The sequence below is a fragment of the Ostrea edulis genome, chromosome 3, assembly GCF_947568905.1.
Source record: "Ostrea edulis chromosome 3, xbOstEdul1.1, whole genome shotgun sequence".
Lineage (NCBI taxonomy): Eukaryota > Metazoa > Mollusca > Bivalvia > Ostreida > Ostreidae > Ostrea > Ostrea edulis.
In genome coordinates, this window is record NC_079166.1 from 30,852,926 (window position 1) to 30,876,523 (window position 23,598).

General features: G+C 34.7%; 1 protein-coding gene across 1 annotated transcript in view; it reads right to left on the reverse strand.

The window, feature by feature from the left end:
- LOC125674936 (uncharacterized) overlaps window positions 1-23,598 on the reverse strand; it is a 224,920-nt gene that overhangs the window by 159,726 nt on the left and 41,596 nt on the right. Inside the window, exon 3 of the mRNA XM_056160865.1 lies at window positions 22,032-22,079. Within this exon, the coding sequence (XP_056016840.1) occupies window positions 22,032-22,079 (48 nt within the window). The remainder of the gene's footprint in view (window positions 1-22,031; window positions 22,080-23,598) is intronic.

Here is a 23,598-nt window from a genome sequence, read left to right on the forward strand (position 1 = left end):
CTATTTATCACCTTAGGTAGCGGGGGACAGTTTCGCACGGTCAACTTTTTCAAAAAATGGAAATACCCCATATTTAAAGTGATATTACATGTGTAAAAATGTATACAATAATTTTAGGATGCATGTCAAATGTAGCTGAGTGCTTAATAAAAATGTTGATATACAACATGTAGGTGTCACCATGATTCCTAGCATATAGATGGGTGCAAATACGAAACTAAGACACGTGGTCAGTTGCTAAAGAAATTCCGGTGAAAACATGCAGGGTCTAGCAAAAGGTCTGTAGCTGTGAGGGAAGGTGGATGGCCCCATATGAGAGGTAGATTTTTGAGAAGGTCAGATAGGGTTCTTAATTGTGCACAGTGTCTAAAATCCCCATGTTTGGTACTGTGATGGTGTGGGCGTTGTGCGGATTAGCCCAAATGAGGGAAACTCAAAGCAAAAAAGGGGAACCTGCTCAGAACATGATTTGTGCACCAGCACTAGCACCAGTAGTTATAGATTACATGTAATTTAGGGTCATAATTTATTAACTACACTAATATGAAATACAAGAATTGTCATAAAAGGGAAATGTGATTTTTCATTAGTCTGTCATAATCTGATTTTGGTGTATACCCCCTATCCACATGTTTCAAAACCAAAGAAACTGTCCCCTGCCACCTTAATAATGGTTAACTCGTTCCACTTGAGATTAATGAAGGTATTCCGTAACAACGAAAGACCTTCTACTGATTGTGCTGGTTAGGATTATTCTTATTCTTTCTTTTTTTCCTTTTTCCTAGACGCTAACTTTGAAGCATCATATCTCGCTCATTTCTGCATGGATTTTGCTCAAATTTTCAGGGTTTATAAACTTTACAGAACAATTTTAAAATCATGTACTACAGTTCAGTTATTCCCCTTTGAACGAAATTTTAGGGGCTTTGGTTTCCAGGCAAAGGCTACGAGACTGTATAAGCTTGAGCAGAAAATGCATTGAAAATGAAAAGCAGGAGCACTGTAGTTGTGCACATCGTTTTCTGTTTTTTGATTACAGCGTTCGAAATGGCGGTTGACAGGGTTCACAAATTAGGACACCTAAAGGGGCAAAAAATTACACATATTTTCCATTGTATCTTTTAAACTAAAAATATTTTGTTAAGACGTGTAGAACAAACGTTGTGCAAAATGTTAAGAGCTTTCTGTTGATATCCCTCAAAAGGGGTTGGCCTCTTACATTAGGGATCTGGGGATCTTCAAAGTTTTCGCTTTATAACTCAAAAACGGTAAATATTTCGATATAGTTTTTGCTGGAAAAGTTGTTCTTTAACATCTTATTGATCTCATAAACATAATATTTTGCTCGAGTATTGTGTTATATATGAGTAAAAAGCTTGACCCGCAAACAGGAAACCGTATCATTAGGTAGGTGAAGGGGGGGGGGGGGGGTATGCGTATAACTTAAATAAACTTGCTTTAATTGATAAATCTGACTTCATGAAATGCTAATATTCTTTTAAAATAAGATTTTAACGTGATCTATGGTTCCTTTAAAAATCATATATCGACAACTTTCTTTTTCATTATTTAGTAGCTTTAACATAAACAATCGTTCCAAAGAAAAAAAGAGGAAAAGGTTATCTCCTCTACGTTTGTTATTAAAACAATGATATATTTAATTGAAGAAACAAGCCTGCAAGCATAGAATAACTCAGTCATTAACTACACGCATCTTACATACACCACGGGGTTTGTTTTTGTTTACTATTACGTAACCGCCTCAAGGAACCACCGTGTGTGAACCAGGGCATGTACACAAAGTAAGCATTGTCGTCCTAAATATAACATAGAATGTTATGTTTTTGATCATATTGAATTTTTCGAATAATTCAATCTTTCCGGGGATGAATATACTTGTTTATACGTCCCTGGTCTTACGTTTGATTTGTTTTAAATTCAAAACTCTAGAGCATTGAGTCAGGCATCAATTTCAAAATCTGCAATTTAATATACAGTTCGTTTCTCAATCATGTCTAATTGAATGTGTGTCTAATATCGGAGATGCATCGCTGCTGGACTTGCGATCCATGATTTCACACTACTTTAACTGAACATACAAACTTTACTCAAATTCTTCGTTGTGAAAAAGAAAATGAATACATTTTACAAACATAACGAATTATTTCTGAACATGTTTTAAAATCAATAGTTTATAATCATGATTAAACCAAATCTAAACATGCGTATAGAATATTCAGAAACCCATGGCCGACCAGTCTCATTTCAAATGATTTGTTGTTTTATTGTTTAAAAACAATGACTTTGATTAAACATTGATTCAGAACTCCTGGTCCAAATTATGTAACTTCGGCACGTACCCCTGGTGTGAAATTCATACGCGACTTCTGTGCGCACTGTGTACATGCATAGTATACCTACATGTATTTACGCAGATAAATATTAAAGTTTAATAAAATATTCAAGATTTGAGAGCAATTTATTTGATTTGTATATATAAATAATTCAAACTCGATGAATTATTCTCTTCAGTCTGAATATTATGCGATCATAATTTTGTTGTATGATAAAATATTGCTAACAGCTATAAACCTTTATTGTATGTCCTGAGCCATAAATTTCATAACTTTAAATAGTAATTTTTTCTTCATTACTGGTACTGAAAAGTTAAATGCTGAAAGAATTTAATCCCACATACACGCGCGCCTCAAAAGACTGATTCGTGGAATGAGATCATACACGCATGTACTTGAGTAGTATAAATTTATTAAACACCTAACGATAAAAAATTTATAGTACACATTTATAGCTGCATTAGGACCTGACCCAAGGACATATGGTCAAGTTCAAGGTTTTTATGTCACAAAGCTCCGACGGAAGACCTCTCGTTGCTTAGCAACGAGCTTTGCTCTAGTTAAGTATATTTTCATTACTTCGTACATTTTGGATCAGCTCTTCATGTCGTCGGTCATTTTAGTGTTTAGTATATAAATAAAGAGTTTGCCATCTCTATACACACACACAATATATATATATATATATATATATATATATATATATATATATATATATATATATATATATATATAATTGGTATATGCCCATCGCATGTGTCGCATTTTGCGATTTTTCAGGAAAAAATGCGACAGAAATTCCGGAAATGCGACACGGACGTTTCGTATTTTAGAAATCGCGGCGCCATCTTGGATTTCAGCTGTTGGCATCCAAACAGCCTCAGGGCTGTTTTACCTGTGCAGAATGTGGATACCCTGCCGCATGGGAACAATAGACGTAGGGGTGTCTTGTTTAATTAGCAGTTTACACAAGACAAAAGGTTGATCCTCTGTGTGCAGGTAGGTGTGAATGAAATGAACTTTACACGTGCGAGTTGCCTACATATCGTAATGAAAATAGAAATAAAGTATTCTGTGTAGCTTACTGGGAAGGTACCTGTTTTAGACTGGGAGGAATAAAAAGTTAATGGAAGATACTTATCAATAATTTGTTTTTATTTGTCAATAAAAACATATAAAATTTAATTTGTCGGTACAAAAACAATTTCATCTAGAAAATTAAATTATTGAATGTTCAGCTACATTTTCTAATCCATTTGTTTAAAAAAAAAAGTTTAAAAATGGGGGAATGTTGGGGAAATTGTATCATTCTTTAGGTCTTTGGTTTGATCTATATGGAAAATGGCCATGAGGAAACGCAAAATTGTAGGTTTTTCTGACATTTGTTATGCTGTCATCTTTTGACTTCACATCATCTTAAGCCATTTAAAAATTTATTTCAGACTTCCCGAGTTCCCTTCTCTACAACATGATGATATTTACTAAAGGACTGCCTTGCCATTCAAGATTTCAAGATGAAAATAGGATTCTTCAGTGAATTCTTTGAAGAATGTGATGTGAAACTATGATGATGTGTTATGTTTTACATTAATTAATCTTCAGTAACTTTGTCATCAATGAGTTTTTATAGACTGCAAATTGAATGTTAATGATGAGAATTATATGTCATTTGCACTACTAACATGATTAATAAACATATGGAAAATCTTTATTGTCTTTATTCAATGTAGCCAGTTATAGGCTATGGAATACCCCCAATTTTTTTCCCCAGCTGGTATGAAATAGAATTAAATCAACTTAGCCAACAACAATATTTAAAAATAAAACCATGATTGTGCTGCAATGTCATCTAGACTGACTGATAAGCAATCTGCTGAAATACAATATCATATAGTGATTTATGATAAAAGCTGAACAAAGCTATGTTCTAAGAATAATCATAATATATATGATATGTAGTATATGCCCTCTTGAATAATATACATGAAATATAGATAAACAGTATGAGTCGATGCACGCGCGCCAGGTTGCGACACAAAATTTTGGTCCAGTGTGAGCCCTGATATATATATATATACCAATTTGTTTAATTCAGTGAATAAAATTCCTCTGGAAGCTGTATTTCTATCATGCGCAAAATTTAATTAAATACAATTTTTGCAAAATCCTATGACACCACATGGGGATAGATCAACCTTAAATCATCACTTTAAAAGTTCTTGAATTATACAATCAGCAGTTCTTGTAATAAAAATGAACCAAGAATTTAAAGCAGCATGTTGAAAATATCAATGTCTAGATTATAAATACTTGCAAGGGAAGAATAAACAGTTCTCGTAAATGCTAGTCTTAAAAGACGTCAATCAACAAATGCAGAGGGTCACCAATCACACCCCTAATTGATAAACTACATGTATTCAACGAAAAGGTGAAAATAACAACAGTGATCAATCTCATAATTATTATAAAGGAAATCATTATAAATTCAGGGGATGCTTACTCCTCCTAGGCACCTGATCCCACCTCTGGTGTGTCCAGGGGTCCGTGTTTGCCCAACTATCTATTTTGCATTGCTTGTAGGAGTTATGAGATTGATCACTGTTCGTTATCTTCAATTTGCATCAAACTTATTAAAATTGCTGGATCGCCAAATCTGTCGCTGAGCCTTTTAAAAAATGTACATGTCAAAGGAAAACCCTGCAAATGGGCAAATGTTACTGTATGTTTTATGCATTGTTAAACCAAAGTTATATTAATAAGCAAGTTATTAAGTAATTAAGATATTTTTATCAAAAGTCGGAATTACATCATACAAGTAACATTAGCTCGGGAGCTCTTTAACCGACTAAATAACACACAACGCATATCACAAATTAATTATATGTATAATAAAACATATACATGCACATTGAAATCACACATCATGCATACATGTACAAATATAATAATACATTTTTAATTTCAATATCGTTTTCTCTTTTTTCGGGCCTGGAGATTGATGAATCAAATGTGGTTATTGAAGATACCATAGCATAGAGGCCTCTGCTGGTGGACTGTTAGTCCCCGAGGGTCTCTACAGCCCAGTAGCCAAGTACTTCGTTACTAGCTTGAAAATACGCATGTATATTTAATTGCTGTTATAAAATTTAGAAATTCATTTCAAAATTAAGGATTATCTCCCTCACGCATAGCTCTTATCCTTAAACGAATTTGACTCCACTTTTTTGACACACTGTTTTTGCCTATAATAGCTTTAAAACTTCATTGTTATTTCGGATTTCAAACTTTTCGGTTGAGCATCACTGAAGAGAAATGATTTGTCGAAATGCGCATCTGGTGCATCAAAATTGGTACCGTATAAGTTTTACATAGTGAGTAAATATCCATGTAGGAAAAAGAAAATATATAATGCTGTTATGTAATATTTTTAGTCACCTTCTGCTACCAAAAATCGGAAAATTAATCTAATAACTGGTAGGGTTCGGGATAGGTATGACAAACATTCCATTTGTTACACTCTTCAATCAATCAATCTCATAAATCATATGAAGGAAAGCATAAGAGATATATTATTAACTTGCGTCTTTAATAGCGCCATAAAGCCTTGGGATAAATATTGATTGAAAGAAATGAAAATGGACAGATGTCACTGTATGCTTTGATGTATATTAAAACTAAAGTCATATTAACAATATCGATAATAATGATAGGAAATAGAAGACGTTGATGGTGATGATGGCAATGTGTATTTTAACACGTCACAGTTAGGATGTAGAAAATTCCGATCCATTCATCCTACTAGAACTACATGTAAACTAACAGAGAGCTTGCTACGCGTTTCATGGATAAGGGGTCTTTCATTGGAATTACTTTTCATGACTTTAATGAAGCATTTGCTCTCGTCAATCATACTATCTTTATTGAAAAAGAAAAAACTTATACTTTTGATAACATCTTTATAGATTGTTTCCATCATATTTGAAACATATTTACGTGATCGCGCCCAAAGTGTGAAAATAGACTCCTGTACATTAAAGGGTGTAGATAACAGTGATCAATTATGATACTTTGTCTATCACAGTGGGATTCTTCAGGGAGTACTATTGGTACTTCTTTTGTTTTATTGTATATTAAAAACCTTTATTTGCTAAAACATGTGAACATAACAAACAGTGATCAATCTCGTGAATCCAAAAATTGTGAAACAAGTGGTTTAGACAGAAAATCAAACAAAATGCATATTATAGGAACACAACAAAGGAAATTGAAATTAGATACTCATGTCGTGAAATCGCAGATATCGGGTCAAATGCCTCATGATATCGAAATTGAAAAACTGGCTGGTGATTAAATTGTTCAATCCACTGATTGTCATTTTAATATGAATAACATTATAAATCTTTCAATGATTATTCTTTCTCCGTAAAATCAAGAAGTATTACTGTAGAAAACGTTCCTATAATGCATACAAATAACAAACTATTAACTACTGTCCCATCGTTTGAGATAATGTGTGAAAGAGTTAGATGGAACCCACTTACGAGTTAGAAAGACGATCTACCACAACCATACTTAGTGTAGCCCCAAATGATCTCTGTTTGACAAACTAGGTTGCTTTACTGCATTTGATGTAGTGCAGCAACATATTTCGCGTAGTTTATTGTACAAAGCATTATATCACATAATCCAAAAATATACTTCTACGATCTTCTTACTTTTCGTGGTATTGAAACTTAAACACCAAGATAAAAATCAAATTATCCACGAGTGTGTACTAAGATTTGTGATGAAAGTTTTGTTGCGGAACGTTTATGGAAGAGCGTTCCTATGCATATCTGACACTCCAAATCCATCGGTATTTTAAAACTCATTTGAAAGGGTACTTTATGGACTAACTTACCTGATATCGTTTTTGTACTTTCTTTTTATGGAGATTCTAAGAAGTGGTGGCATATATTTTCAAAACATTATTACTAATATGTTGTACGTTGTGGCCGTTGAGACGAGTGAAGCCCATCAACGTCTTGCAACACGACTTTTATCCGCCTCTTCATTCAACGCGGGAAATATAACGCGCTTGGTGTAAACAGTTACAAATTGTGACGTCAATACCAGCTGCAATGTTTTTTTCTTCTCTCAAACCAAGCAAAAACAAAACGTTTGAAGCTACGAGAAAGCTTGTCTGGAATTTAAAAACGTTAATTGTACTTTCTAAACAATCTAATTATTTTAATTACGGGATTGTCAATTAAGTATACCGCAGTGATGTTGACATTTTTCCGGAGGCATTATGGGTAGTCCCCATCATTTTTCAGCTGATGAAGAGCAAACCACGTGACTCAATTGCGTAATCATTGGAGCGAGCTCGTCGCGTTGCTTTGCGACGTGAGCTTCGCTCTCTACTAAATTGGTTAATTTAGCACATATGTTTGAATTTTAAAGGCATCAATCTTTATTTTTTTTAAAGATCATTATTTGCTAATTTTGGTTTGAAATAATCAGATTATTTGATCCATATCAAATAGTCCACACTTAATTAAGATTGGCTTATATAGTTCATACCGTTTACGAAATAAACCTGGTTCGAACTATTTCGCCGTATAAACAATTCCGCCTAACGGGGAACGAGTTAACTTTTCGTTCCGCTGAAAATCTTAGATTGAACACATTGTGAAAAATTATCATCACAAAGACAATGCATTGCCATTACGTTAATTTATTAACATCGTTCAATCGTATGCGCAGCCAAACAATCCTTTGCCAGTGCAGCGACAGGATGAAGCCAAAAAGGAACAAATAGAAACAAGACTGATTGATTGATTGGTTTCCAAGGTTAAGATAACGAACTGTGACCAATCTCATTCGTATAAGCAATACAATAAAACGTCCCCTCCAAGAATAGAACCGTCACCATTGTCGGCGATGGGTGGTCAAACTTTGGCATGTGCACGGCGCTTGCTGCCGCTTAGCAGGGATCAATTTTTATCGTGCCACCACCCACGTCTGTTGTGACCCGGACCCTCAGTTTAATTTGGTAGCCTCTCACAACAAACAAGCAAGGGTCGCGGTGGACCTTTCCAACCCGGATCCCCAGGGGACTTGAGCTCTAGACATCCGGTATGCCAACCAAGGCAGTGAAGCACGGCAACGTCATTATCCACCCCCACCCCCTCTGAAGGCAGGAGGTACCCATTCAGCCGGCGATAGAGGTTTAATCCCGGACGAACGCTACTATCCCTTTTCAAGGTCAACCTCGTGAGTCACTGCATTTATTTCATATTCTTTATTGATATTCACTTAGTTAAAATACTACAGGCAGTTCTGCCGTCGTAAAACACTCGCACAACACAGCCCGTAGGGTGACATCAATACTCAAACTTAGTTTCTGTATAGATCCTCTGACATCCACCAAATGCTAATTTATATCCTGGTCATGTCCTACATTACATATTATACTCTAGCATCGCCGGTCCTCTATTACTATGTATCTTAATGGTAAACCTATGACACAATTTTGATTGTATCTATTTTGCCCAAAATGTCATTCATGATTAAAGTACTTGAATATCATAGGTTCCATGACCTGTCAATAGGCCTGGCTACCGAGTAGTTTAAGCAAAGGATACCATATAGTCAGATCATGCTACATAATTCCAATGCTTCCTTACCCTTCATTCGCCCCATTCTGTAAATTAATCCGTTATGTCGTGTTACATTGTATGTATGATTCCGTCAAAATGTCGGTACAGTATAGACCTGGGGCTCGGCCTCCAACCTACCACGAGGTTTGATTTCAATGTAGCCAACCACTACAATTATCTCGTCAGGTTTACTTGTTAGGCATTAGTGGAACCAAAAGTGTCAAAGTATGCAATGTAATGCTATTCACAGCAACAGGGGTTCACGGGTTTCACTACATCACGATTACAATCGTAGGTACCAAGGACCTCACAGGTGTCAATTTATGCAGAGTTATTAACTTCATAGCACTTGATCTATTATTAACAGTCCCTATGCAATTACTTGTTATTAACTAGCTATTTCAGCAATTTTCTTTTTTATTTTATGTAGTTTACAGATGATTCCGATAGCGTAGGCGATGTGGAATATATATGCTAATTCGTGCACACGTTTCATGTTTGTGCTAGAACCAGCCTCACAACGTATGGGTCGTATTTTCACCTTATTTGTCGTTCTTTGGATCTTTAGCCCCTTCCATAGCAGAAACACTTTAGATCCATATAAGTAGTTTCCATTAATTGCAGTTTTTGTTTCCCATAATTGTCGACAATTTCAATCTAATTTTGTACTTGTAGATTGTTGATCGGTACGTCATTGTTTATTGTGAATGTCAAGACTGGTCAGAATAAATATGGTTTGGTTCAATTTGAAGTCAATCACACTATCTATTCTATTTTCATGTAAATAATTGACTGATATTGTCTCAGATATATTTGGCGTTGACTTCTTTCATTATTCATTGAATAGGCACTTATTGGAGTTTGTATGGTTCCAGAAGTCAAGAAACCACGTAAGGAAGTGTCGTTTTGTTATTCAAATTTCAAACATTTGTTCTATGTTTTCTAACTTTTACGTCATGTTTTAGTATAAAACGTGGGTCTCGAGACGCTCGCTCTCTTCTGCTATGGACATGCTTCGAGAAGTCGGGAATTGGGGGTATAGGCTTTGGAGTCTTGATGGGCTCGGTAATTTCGTATTTTGGCTCAAATTATCAGTTTTTAATTTTAATTCTTAGCTGAGTTGCGATCAATTCTCGCATGGCTTTGGAACGTTTGAATATTCCCATGAAAATTTGCAGGAAACTACAAATTGACAATTAACAATTGACAATTAAGCTACAAATTGAGAATGACTATCAGAAACGTATCATTTTGGTGATACCTGTGAAATCTTGGTTATAGTTATCATTGCTTGAAAGTACGCATGGAGGTTTGAAGGGGCAGCATAAGGTTCCTCCCTTGTCTGGCTTTCACTATCTAAATTTCACCTTTTACTCCCTGGTTTAAGAGGTTTTCAAGATGCAGTGCCTTCAATCTCAAGCATACATGGTGATAAGGAGGAAGAGAAAAAAAATTAAAAAAACAAAAAAAAAAGAAAATGGATAAGCAAGAACAAGAAAACAAATATCAAAGTGTGTGGGACATTGTTCCAATGTCTGTCGCGGACTGGGGAGTGCGTTTCGGGTAGCTGATCACTAACACTGCGCAAAAACACCCAAAACCGGCTCTCCTCCAATCTGTTACTAAAACAGGGGGCAGGTATTTCACTTGTACCATCCAGATGACTACTAAAGTAGGTCAAGGGTCAGTGGATATTCATAGAAAATAGTAATTTCTTGCATAGCTTGCTAACGTTTAATGCGTTGGACTCTCACCTAGCTCATAGCTGGGGTCACATCCACCTCCTACATGTACTAAGGGAGGAGGTGATACAGGCTGGTGCGAAAATTTGACAATCTGGTTGTTCATGTCGTTGGTCATCGTTGTGTGTGTGTGTGTGTGTGTGTGTGTGTGTGTGTGTGTGTGTGTGTGTGTGTGTCTAAGCGCTAAGTTCCAACAACACCCGATACATAAAGGTGTCGGATCCACAACATGGAGACAAGGTCAAATACAAAAAAAATTATACAAAGCACTAAAATGACTAATGACACGAACAACCAGATTGTCAAATTTTCGGGACGACCCGTCCCTTTTCTTCAGGACAAACGAAAAAAAATACATAATGTGGCCAATATCAACAGATAATAATAACAAAAACTACATATACATACACCTAGCATTACAACTACACTAATCTACAAACGTATTTACAACGCAGACTACATGTTTTTTGGTCTTTAGGCTTGCCAATCAATGTTAAAAGTGGAGCGAATTAGGACATGCCTTATTCGTCCAAAGAGCTGATCCCAATATATATATATATATATATATATATATATATATATATACATCTATATATATCAATGACGAATGATACGGACACGTTAGACTAATCTCTAAACGCAGTACGATATATGTTAGCTTCAATAATGACATTTCTTTATTTCATAATTTGATAGCATAAAAATAGTTTCTATTTTAAAATGTAACGCCTGAGGATTATAAAATGAAAACGCTTGCGTTAAAATTTTAACTTTGTGTACTGTTTATTCTATTTCTTTTAATATCTTATTCTGCTTAACTATTACGATGTCACAATGAAAAATAAAATTTTATGACGTCTAAATTTGTTTTACTATAACGTTCTGCGGTTTGTGACGTAATGTCAGTATATTGCTAAATGTAAAGTTTATTCCAAAAAAACACAATTTCGATATATATATATATATATATATATATATATATATATATATATATGTTGAAGACTGTTGAAACCCCTGTATCATCAACTTGTTTGTCAGTAGACTGTCTTCATTAAAACCTGATAATATGCTGAATAAGTTCTTGGGTATTGAACACGTTGAGGGATATAAACACTTTTTGGGGTGATAATAAGGGCTGCAAAGATACACTTCCCCACGATTTGATACGTACTATCAATATAGAAATAATAAAAAAAAAAAAAATCATCAGTTTTCTTATCACCTATTTATTTTGTTTACATTATATGTGCACATTTTCCTTAAAATTTCAATTTTTCCACTTGATCTGACAGATCGTTGAGCCATGAGAATAGTATCTCCACTAGAAAGGACTCTAGGAAATGAAGTGGACTGGATAAAAAAGTATTGATTTCGCTAATCTTTCTTGTAATGCAAATACCATTCGCTTGAATCCAGAATTTTCAAATTTGAAGAAGGTCTCATCAGCAAAACAAGTTTGATTTGAAGGTTGTGGTATAATCAAAGGGAGCACATTGATAGAATCTCAGTGGCTTATTCATTTCTACATTTTTATGGTGGTGTTTCATGTTGCCTATTTTGTTGGAAACATCGGTATTGCAGTGTCATCATGTTGTAACATTTTCCCACCTTTATCGATATTTAAGAACCAAAAAAGATATTAAAACTGGCATTCGTAGGAAAACAGACCCCTGGATATAGCAGAGGTGGTATCAAGGAGGAGTAAGCATCCCCTGTCTACAGGTCACACCAGCCGTGAGCCCTATATCTTTATCAGGTAAATGGAGCCATCTGTAGTCAAAATCAGTGTGCCAAGAACGGCCTAACAATCGGTATGAAACACGTCAGAAAGTATTTGACCCAATGATAGGCTGTATTAGCAAACTAGATCGTTGTAATGATCATAGAATTTGAGAAATGCTGACTCTAAACGAAATTGTGGGAACCCCTGTACCATCAATTTGTTTGTCAGAAGCCTGCTTTGATTTAAAAACTGAATATAAGCAGAACAAACTCTTGCGTATTGAATCAGTTGATATATATACACACCAGATGCAGGTGATAATGGAATATTGCTATATGAATATCGGACGTTGACGATGGAGAAGCGCAAGTCACCATGTTTGTCATAAAGCTGAGTTGTTTGTTTGTCGTTAATGTCCATTTTCAATAAACTATCTAAGTACACAGCAGATGTCTAGGACTTTGTGTTGTCTTTTATCTCAAGTTGACAGGGAAATATTGAATCGACATTTTAATGGAAATTAATATTGTTAGAAGATAATACGTCGTCGATATATCTAAATGTCGAGTAGAAGGGCACAGTAAAAAAATCTTCTCATGTAGAAACTTTTGAATAAACTCTGTTTCACAACAATATAAAAACGGGTCAGTGAACTAAGAAGCACAATGGGATAATGTGCAAAAGAATTATATGGAACTCATTCACAAGTTCAAAAACGAGTTTCCTAAATCTTACGTAGTGCAGTCCCAAATGATCTCCGTTTGACAAACTAGGTTGTTTACTGTATTTGATGTACGACCCTATATGATCCCTAACAACATCGGTTTGAAAAACTAGGATATATTATTGTATTTGATGTACTGAAATCATATATTTTAGCAAAGTTCCCAATCTAATTAAAATTAGATCCTATGATCCGTTCATCTACTATCGCTAAACTAGGATCTAACAACTCCGCGTTAGATGCCACCTCAGGATGACATGTGATGTTATCCAATCAAAGCGTCGCCTAAGAAATTCTCGGCGGCGTCTCGATCTCTCGGAATAACATACCTTTTCTAAAGCGTCCGGATAAATCCGAGTAAATAATAAACAATATGGCCGCGCCCTCAGTTTCGCTGATAGCACCACAGAGGCCCGGGTTTCGCGGGCGCATCCTGATTAATATATTCTGTCTTTGTGGGGTTTCTTGTTTTGTGAAAGAGACGGATGACAAGAGTAACAAAATGGTAGAGAAATTGTTCAGAATTAAAATGACAGACGAATCAGCTATACACGTCACTTGTGTGTGAAATGTTTCGGTAAGAAATAATTAAATATAGAAGGGAATAGATGACATATCATAGTGTGAAGAAAGCAGAAGGAGATTCAAGTTATAAACACCAAGATCAACCTCATGCAGCTTCAACGGAAAAAACGACAACAGCAAGTCTGTAATCACTAGAGGTTAGTTATCATTTGGTCATTTATAATCTTGTTTAGACAGATTGAACAGTGGAATTAAAAATTAAAGTCTTTAAATAACACCCATATGTTTATGTTATAAATTCTGTAAACTAAAGATTGTATAGCTTAATCATCAAATTATGTGTAAATCTTGTATAGCTTAATCATCAAATTATGCTAAGGGGCCTCCGTGTCCGAGTGGTTCGAGCATCGCGTAAAATCACACGGTATCTCACCTCTGTCGTCACGGGTTCGAATCCCGCTCGAGCCGGTAAGTGAGAAAGTGACCCAGTTTTCTTTCAGAAGGTCCATGACCTCTTCCAAGGTACATTGTATCTGGGTTCTCTCTTCCACCAATAATAACTAGGCGCCACCAGATAACTGACAAATTTTTGAGTGTGACGGAAACATCAATCAATCAATCAAATTATGTTAAGTAAGTAAACTGTATTAAACAGCTGTTTAAATTGTGCAGTCCTTCACCGGCAATGATGTCTTCACGAGTGAACATTTTTGAGAGGGACACTAAACACTATACAATTAACCATTCACAAGTCTTTAATTAATCAAGTTAATCGCATGCATTTTGTGGCAATGTTACAGTTGCATGTTTTCATGGATGTAAGTACAATAATAAACTTGGTCATAGTGAACTCAATTTCATCCTTAAATGATGAAGAGCGGGTAGGTATTTCCCATTTTCAATAAAATTTAATTTAATTGACAGTATATTGATTCTTGAAACTACATGTACTAAGCAGAGGAAATAATTTGGAGATATTTACATCATATTGATTAATTTGAACAAAAACAAAAAAAGATTTTCCGATTTCTATTCAGCAACATTGTATCAAATGGTAATGGATACTGGTCAGTGAAAGATCCATCAAGGGGTCAGGAGAGTCCCGCTTTCTAGCAGTGGTACATTCTCGGTGTTATACATGGCACTCAGTGGGTGCGGGGTGGAGAAAACTACTTTACCCTCCAATTATCTAAAATACAAAGTAAACTTTTCTGAACCCCACCCACTTTTATAGGTTTTCAATGCATGCACAGTAACTCCCTTTCTTGGACAAATGTAGCTGGATACCGTTAGTGATTATCATTCTTCATTTGAGTACACCTTTGGACTATTTGATTGCAATGAGAATAAAACAAAAGAAATTGTTCAACAAATGAAAACAAATATCCAAAACTTTATTTCAATGAAAGATAGTGTTTTATGGAGTATTTTTGAATTCACCTGTACATGTATACCTCATAATTATGTATGGATACTCTGATATATTCCTTATAAAAGTAATGAAGAGGTACACGGATTTTGAACTACTTAACCCCCCCCCCCCTCCATTTGAATTTAACGATAATTTTCTCATTAGATTATGTTGTTTTTTATTCTAAAATGTAAAACTGCAATCAAACATAGTATACACAATACTTCATTTTGAGTGTGTTTTCTCCAAATATTTCCATCAACCTCAGTAGATAACTAAAGCTTATGGCTACATTGTGAAAGGTCTTAGGTTTGAATCCTGTCAATGCCTTTGGATTTTAATTTGCAATTTATTAATTTTAAAAACTCTTTCGTGACAGATGGTATTAGAGGGATTTCGTACATCAAAATAATAAAATTGAACTCAACAGAACATCACTAATTAATTACCTAATAATCTTCATTCCAGAAGAATAATGTAACACTCAAACAAAATGATGGATTTGATGCTTAATTTAATATTTTTTCTTAGATTCTTCCTTTGTTCTTTCATTGTTCAAGGCCATTTTCATTTCGTTTTCATAATGGTGACAGATGAACTTTAGGTATTTAGGTGTCTAATAGAAACATCAAATCTGGAATACATCAAAGGACATTTGTCAAGGGCAAAACTGTATTCAAGTGTATAATATATTAAATACTTCTACTTTAAAAAACATGAGGACAATTTACTTTGCATTTTAGATTGACGCTGTCCACAAATTGACCTATGACACAGGAAGTGAATGTGATCGTTGCCCCATGTATTACTACAGGAACCTTTTGAATGCGAAAAGTGTAAATGACATGTGGATAACTATATAGATCTTTATCATGTTTATTTTTACAATATCTACATTCTTTGAGATCATGTACCACTCTGACAATCAACAATGTCAATAAAATACGTTTCATATACACATGGTAACTCTCTGTTATGATGTTTATATCTCATAAAATATATCTAAAACGGTTATAGCTTTTTTTAAATAAAAACATTGATTTCATTTCCATTAAAAAATGAAAATAAGGAATTTTCTGCAGGTAGATTTACCAGATAATATGGATGACTAGAGGGATAGTTCTTATCAATTCTATTTAAATCTTTGAGATAGTATATGACAAAATCACTTCCAAACTTATTGGATTCGAACTTTCAAAAATGTTGGCATTGGGATCTAAATCTAATTCATCCCTATGTTCGGATTCAATTTTCAAAGTTTTTCTAATGGTAACAGCGGGCAATTACTGCATTTGCATTTTTGTAAAACAAACAACTAATCAAAAATCAATTTGCTCATTAATTTCATCTAGTTCAGAGTATATCAACAATGACTTCCATTATGGAAAGTACTCAGCACCTGGTGTCATGAATGACACTTTTCAGTTTTACATGAAAATCAATGTCGCGTGCATTGTATGAATTGTGTGGCAATAATTATATTAAACATGATGGAATGCCATCCCTTCCAAAAAGACTATTCCTTTGCGGATGTCTCTTGTCATTTGTCATTTACTCCGTAATGTTGGAAGGCTTCAATAATCACCCAGGCTGTCGACTTCAACTCAAGCGGGATATTCCAAATAAACCATAATCGAGATACAGATATATTACTGTATATGTTTTCTACTTTTAAAATACCTACACCATTAAACTTTTTCTGCAGTTTTACTTTATATATATATAGATAGATAGATAGATAGATAGATAGATAGATAGATAGATAGATAGATAGCTAGATTTATCATAGATATAGATATATCTATATACTGATATTATCCAAATTCTCCTTGTGACAGAACCAAAAAACAACAAGTTATGTTTGTTAAAGACAAATGCCCTCAATAATTGCCAATTCCAAAGATGGCCGAGATCATAAGGACAAAATCTTTGCACCAGTACAAAGATCTTGTCCCCAGAAATGATCATGTGCCTGAAAGTTCAAATAATTACCATTTAGAAGTTATGAACAATGTCAATTTGTTTTAAAAAGTAGGTCAAATACCAAGGTCAAAAGATTTAGTACCCACAGAAAGGTCTTGTCACAAAGAATACATAGTATTTTCAAAAAGTAGGTCAACATCCAATGTCAATGTCACAGGGTCAAACATGGTGGTACCCACGGAAAAGTGTTGTCGCAAGAAATACTCATATGAAATATCAAAGCTCTAGCTCTTACTGTTCAAAAGTTATAGACAAGGTTAAAGTTTTTAAAAATAGGTCAAACTCCAAGGTAACGCTCGCAGGGTCAAGAATGTTGGTATCTTATAGTTTTCAAAATGTAGGTCAAAATTCAAGGTTACAGGATTAAAAATGTTGGTATCCACGGAAAGGTCATGTCACAAGTAATACTCATGTGGAATATCAAAGCTCTGACACTTATTGTTCAAAAGGTTTAAGCAAGGTTCAAGTTTCAGACTGAATGACGGAATGACAGACAGGTCAAAAACAACATGCCCCCCATCTTCGATCTCGGGGGCATAAAAAGAGCAATTTTACAATCTACTAAATAGATAAATTGTGACATTAATAAATGAATATTTCTTACAACCATATTTTTTATAATATCCTTATGATTATGAGAAGAAAAATTTAACTTGTATCATTAAATAAATTCAGTTGTTGGGAAAAAATGGAATACTTGAACAAATTTTACATGTAGGTCAATTTTGACCATTGGCATACTTATTTTCATTTTGATCAACTAATTTGATTTAAATTATTTGAAATTCTTGAATAAATTAGCAATTCCAACGAAGAAAAAATTAAAGAACATTGGTATTACATAGTATAGACATTTATTTTACAGTGCCTCATTAATGCGAAAATTTATTTTCTGCGACAATGGATTTTTTTTCCCGTCAACTCAGATATCTACATTTTTTAATTGACCCATATAATTAGTATGTATGTGAGTGGATATTCATAATACTAGACAATAAGTACACGTTTATTGAATTGTAACGGTTTGTTATCATTTTAATAAAAATCATCAGACACATAATTTCAGATTAAGCTATTGAATTGATGCAGGAAGTTATTAGTCTGGCTCCTACAGAAACTCCACGAAGTTATTATAGTGGATTTTGTTGGTAATTCTCCTGCCTCTATCCCACAATCCTACCAACATGTGTCAAACTTTGGTGATTGGGGTCCATAGACCTTTTAGGTTTAACCCAAATTACATATTATATGTAAATTGATGATATATATTATGTACAATATAAAAAATGAACATCAAACTATGTTTAATTGTTTATATTTATTTATATTACGTATGAAAAATGCATTAAAAATTTATCACACATTTAAATTAATATCAAAGGGTAATTAAATCCACAGTACTGTTGTGATGGAATAATCTCTTATCATGGTCACAACATAGAATAGAAGAATTTTTCGATTGTTTTCCCAAGCCATCACCAAATCTTTAAATATGCACAATGTCTGTAAAAATCTGTTAAGAAATCAAAAAGAATTTAGATTTTTCAAATATAATTGATGACTTTCATCTAACAAATAAAGAGGGGGGGGGGTACTTTAATTGTGAATGTTTTTTCACGAATTAATTTCTGAAAATGTGCTTAAACATAAATTGATATAAAATGTACACATGTCTAGACAGTAAAATAGGTAAAGATAAATCATAAGATATTGACCGAGGCACATTTTATCTTTATTTGAAGGGAAGTGCATAAAATGATCAATCATTCAGTGGGTTTAGATATTCAAATAGGAGAGATTCATTATGACTGTGGTTCTTAGTGTATCAGGAGATCGAGTGTGCCCACCCCACCCACCCCGTCATCAATATTAACTTTGAGTAATCATCACAAAATGCATACTTGTGAATCAATTCCCCCTCCTCCAAGGGACCATTTATTTTGTATGTACTCATAATAAGCTGTTCCTAAATCCTATCCTTTGAGACAGTTTGCCCCAACAAAACCTTCGTGATCTGTGATTCAGGATACGCCCACCTCTTCAATCCTATGCACGGCAACATTTGGACTCCCTTCTTGAGGGCATGGCGATGAAATTACTAGCCTATATGATCATATGTTAGAATGATAGTAAACTAGTCTTAGAAATACATGCTGATGCACTACTGAGCTTTAAGTAATCGTTTCGTTTCCATTAAAAGTCTCATATAAATAATTAAATTAACAAACCATTGCATATCATATGGTGAACAGGTGAAGGGCATTCGTCCGATTGGTTCTCGCTGGGTTTTTTTTTAATCACTATCGTTTTCCGGTAGTGGCGATGCGTCTCGTTGTACAACTGGTTCATACTGGTAGACTACACATTAACACTAAGTGATATATCTATTTCAGGAATACAATCGTCCGAATCATTTCATATCGTGCCGTCATATTAAAATATCAGGTTCGACTAAAGGGCAGATAACTCATACAATAAAATTTACCGGTTTGAAATTAACGATGTCGTATCTACCTGAATGATCGAATCAAAAACATTTACGGAATGGTATTTTCTTAATTAAATTTATTTGAAAAACGAACTTTGAAAATTATTTCAGTTGACCTATAAAGTAATTGCTGATAGAATATATCCAGAGTCTAAGTGTGTCTTTCTCTCCAAGAGACCTACACTAAATCGATCATACAAAGGCATTAGACCTAGAGAGCATAGGCGGATTGTAAAACAGACTTCTTAATATTGGCTGTCCACCAAAACTTCTCATCATAGTGAGATCATTTCACGGTGGCACGATGAGCAGAGAGGTGTAAACAAGGTTGTGTTCTCACTCCCACATTATTTGACATATTATTTGCGCTTTTCTTGAAGCATACCTTCAGTGGCTGAACAGATCGTGTTTACTTGCATTCAATGTCGGACGGCAGCTTGCTTAACATTGGCAGAATCTGTGCGAAAACGAAGGTAAGAAAAATCATCATCAAGGACTTGCTATTTACTGATGATGCCGCACTAGCTTTCCACAACCAGTAAAGACTTCAGAGAATGATGGACGAATTCTCCAAAACATGCGATCTATTTGGAATGACAATAGGCCAAAATAAATCACTGGTCATGGGTCAAGCAGCACTGGATCCCCCACATGTACCTGCGAATGGAGAGGAATCGGATGTAGTAAACCAGTGGCAGTACCTTAATAGCACTGCAACAGATCCCACGTCAATGGACGGCGAGCTAAGCAAGCGCATATGCAAGACATCGACAACTCTCGCGAGACTTACAAAGAAAGTCTGGGAAAACAAGCACATTGAAATCCCAAGCAAGATGAATGTCTACAAAGTGCGTGTCCGCAGCACTCTACTAAACGGCAGTGGATCATGAACGACTTACTCGCACAAAGAAAGGAAGCTTCAGGTATTTTAGCTCCGCTGCCTGCCAAGGATCTTTGGCATTAGTGGGCAAGGCAAGGTCACAAATGACGAGATTCCGTCTAGAGATGGACTCTCAACCATGTTTAGGTTGTTGTGTCAACCTCGCGTACGATGTCGTGGGCATGTGCGTACGATGGAGGATGGTGGCATTCCAAAATACCTGTTGTATGGAGAGCTGTCTACTGGTTCAAGACACAGAGGTCGGCCATATCTTGATTTACGGATGTCTGCAAGCGAAACATGAAGACCTGTCATATCAAGTCAGAGTCTTGGGAAGCTGTTGCAAGTGACAGAGTGTTCTGAATACTGACCATATCAGCTGGTTAGAGGGAGAGATTGCAAAGCTGCAGCTTAACTGCAAGACAAAGGGTCAAACGGAGAGCCAGTCATCAAGAACCGATTACGGACGCAGATACATCAGTCTTCTCATCTCAGGCCAGTGAGGGAAAGTGCAAGTCGGAGATTGAATTTTAAAGCCACAGAATATGATCGTTATCTTATCAGAGCGCTAACCCATAGTCTTCAAAACTGAAGGATGCCAACAATCGTATTCCAGTTATGACGTCACATCGTTTCGCGAATTTTATTCCCAGGATGATTTTCATACCTTGTCTAAACGTATCCGAGCTTCTTACAATTTTAGACTGTAATTGATTCGCGTCCATCCAGGATACAAGTTGTTCCTTGTCCAGTTTTAAAACAAATCATAGAGAATATATTTAGGAATTGTTCATTTGAATTACTTTGGGACATAAAAGATGAGACGAGTTTTTGTAGGAAGAAAGAGACCCAAACACAGAATTGTTACATGTTCCAAGTGGAAATCATAAATAGCATATTGTACCTTTACATTTTGCTCCGCCTTCTATGTTTGGATTAGTTTATCATGGTGTTGTATTAGCGTATTTTATACACACATATGAGTAGAAATAGCAGAATATAAGACCAGTAGTTCTATTATATGTGAAATAAAACAAATAACGATTTTGAACTGGAGAATTTAAAGTAGGATTTTGAAAACGTTAATGTCTAGATTATAAAGTCCTTGCAAACAAAGAACATGAAAGTCTTATGATCTTAGTTTTAAAAGACATCAAGTAAAAAGTACACCCCTCACTCTGCATCCCATTGACTAGACTACTCAATGAAAAGATAGGTATAACGAACAGTGATCAAGCTTATATCTTCTTTTACGGAAAGTATTAGTACTCTCTCTCTCTCTCTCTCTCTCTCTCTCTCTCTCTCTCTCTCTCTCTCTCTCTCTATCTCTCTCTCTCTCTATGTAATATGCTGATGGGTCTGCAAAAAATGAAAATGGACAAATATAACTGTATGCTTATGGATTGTTGAAAACAAAGCTATAATAAAAATATTGATAATATGATGATAACTACTCAATGAAAAGATAAAAATACCAAACAGTGATCAATCTCATAACTTCTATAATGGAAATTATTAGTGTTCACTCTCTTGTATTTGTGTTTACCTTATTATACTTACTATATCTGTTCCAATAGTTTTTGAGTTAATTCGGAGATGAGATCTTTACTGAAAGAGATGTAAATGGACAAATATTACTGTACATTCTTATGGATTGTTGAAACCAATGTTATAATAGAAATATTGATAATATGATGATAACGATGATGATGATGATGATGATGGTGGTGGTGGTGGTGGTGGTGGTGGTGGTGGTGATAATAATATTTATTTATTTATTCACCAATCAAGGGCCCTCAGGGGGCATATACAAATTAACAATTAAACATTATAACTACATGATACAATTTACACATGTGTACCATAAACACATGTTAAGGGTTTCTACATTGACATGGGTATTGAATTCTCATCACAATACTGATTGGAAATGTACTGTACAATAAGTGTGCTATATGGAAAGTAAAGTAAAACAATATTATAAAATGTTGTCACAAACACAGAGGGTACCAAAGGACGATGTCTGAGTCTAGTCGATCAGACTAGCAGTCTTGTACCCTAAGTGTTTAAGACAGCGTATTTATAGTATACACAAAAATAAATACATGATACCACAATATGTACACATACATACCATATACAGATGTTATATATTCAAGACAGCTTACTTGAGTATTGTATACAATTAAATAGAACTGCACAATACAATATACAGATGTATACCATATATACATGTTAAGAGTTTCTACATTGATGTTGGTCTTGAGTTGGGTTATAGTACTGACTGAAAAGCGATGTACAACAAGAATGTTACATGGGTAGGAAAATAAAACAAATATTATAAAATGTTGTCATGAATACAGGGGGTACCAAGGGACCGTGCCTTTGCCAAGTCAATCAGATTGGCAGTCTTGTACCCCAAGTATTCAATACAGCTAGCTTATTTATAGACGTGTTTATATGAAAGCGACAAGGAGTAAATTATACATACAAGTATAGTTCTACAACCGTTAGTATTCTATATCCCTGTGTTTAAAATCATTTTACTGATTTGTTTGAGTATTTGTGCATTTTCATTTGTCATGAGCCAGATCAACTTTTGATCATTATTCATGTTATAAAAGTTCTTACAGCAATTATTCACCAATTCATATAAAACATTTCTTTCTTCCTCATTATGAGAACATGACAGTAAAAAATGTTTTTCATCATCAAGTGTATTGGTATTACATCTAGTACAGTGTCTATCTTGTCTAGGAATGCCTTGGTATCGACCTCTTTCAATATTTAATTTATGAGCTGATATGAGAAAGCGTGTAAAACTTCTCTGCCCAAAGTTTTTGAGTAATTCTAAATATTTCTCCTGCCCGAAGTTTTGTTTAAAAGATATGTAGCAATCTGATTTTTTGAAGTATTGTGACGTAGCTTGTGATTTCCATTCCTTAATATAATTTTTGAATAAACAATCTTCCAGTTCACTTTTGAATTTATGTACTTTGGCAGAAGTCAAATTCTGAACAGCATCTAGCTTATTGATACGAAAATTGGTCGTACTGTACCATGACAGAACATTCTGCTCAAACAGTGACAATAAAAAATATGCTAGAGTTCCTCATTGACAATATCT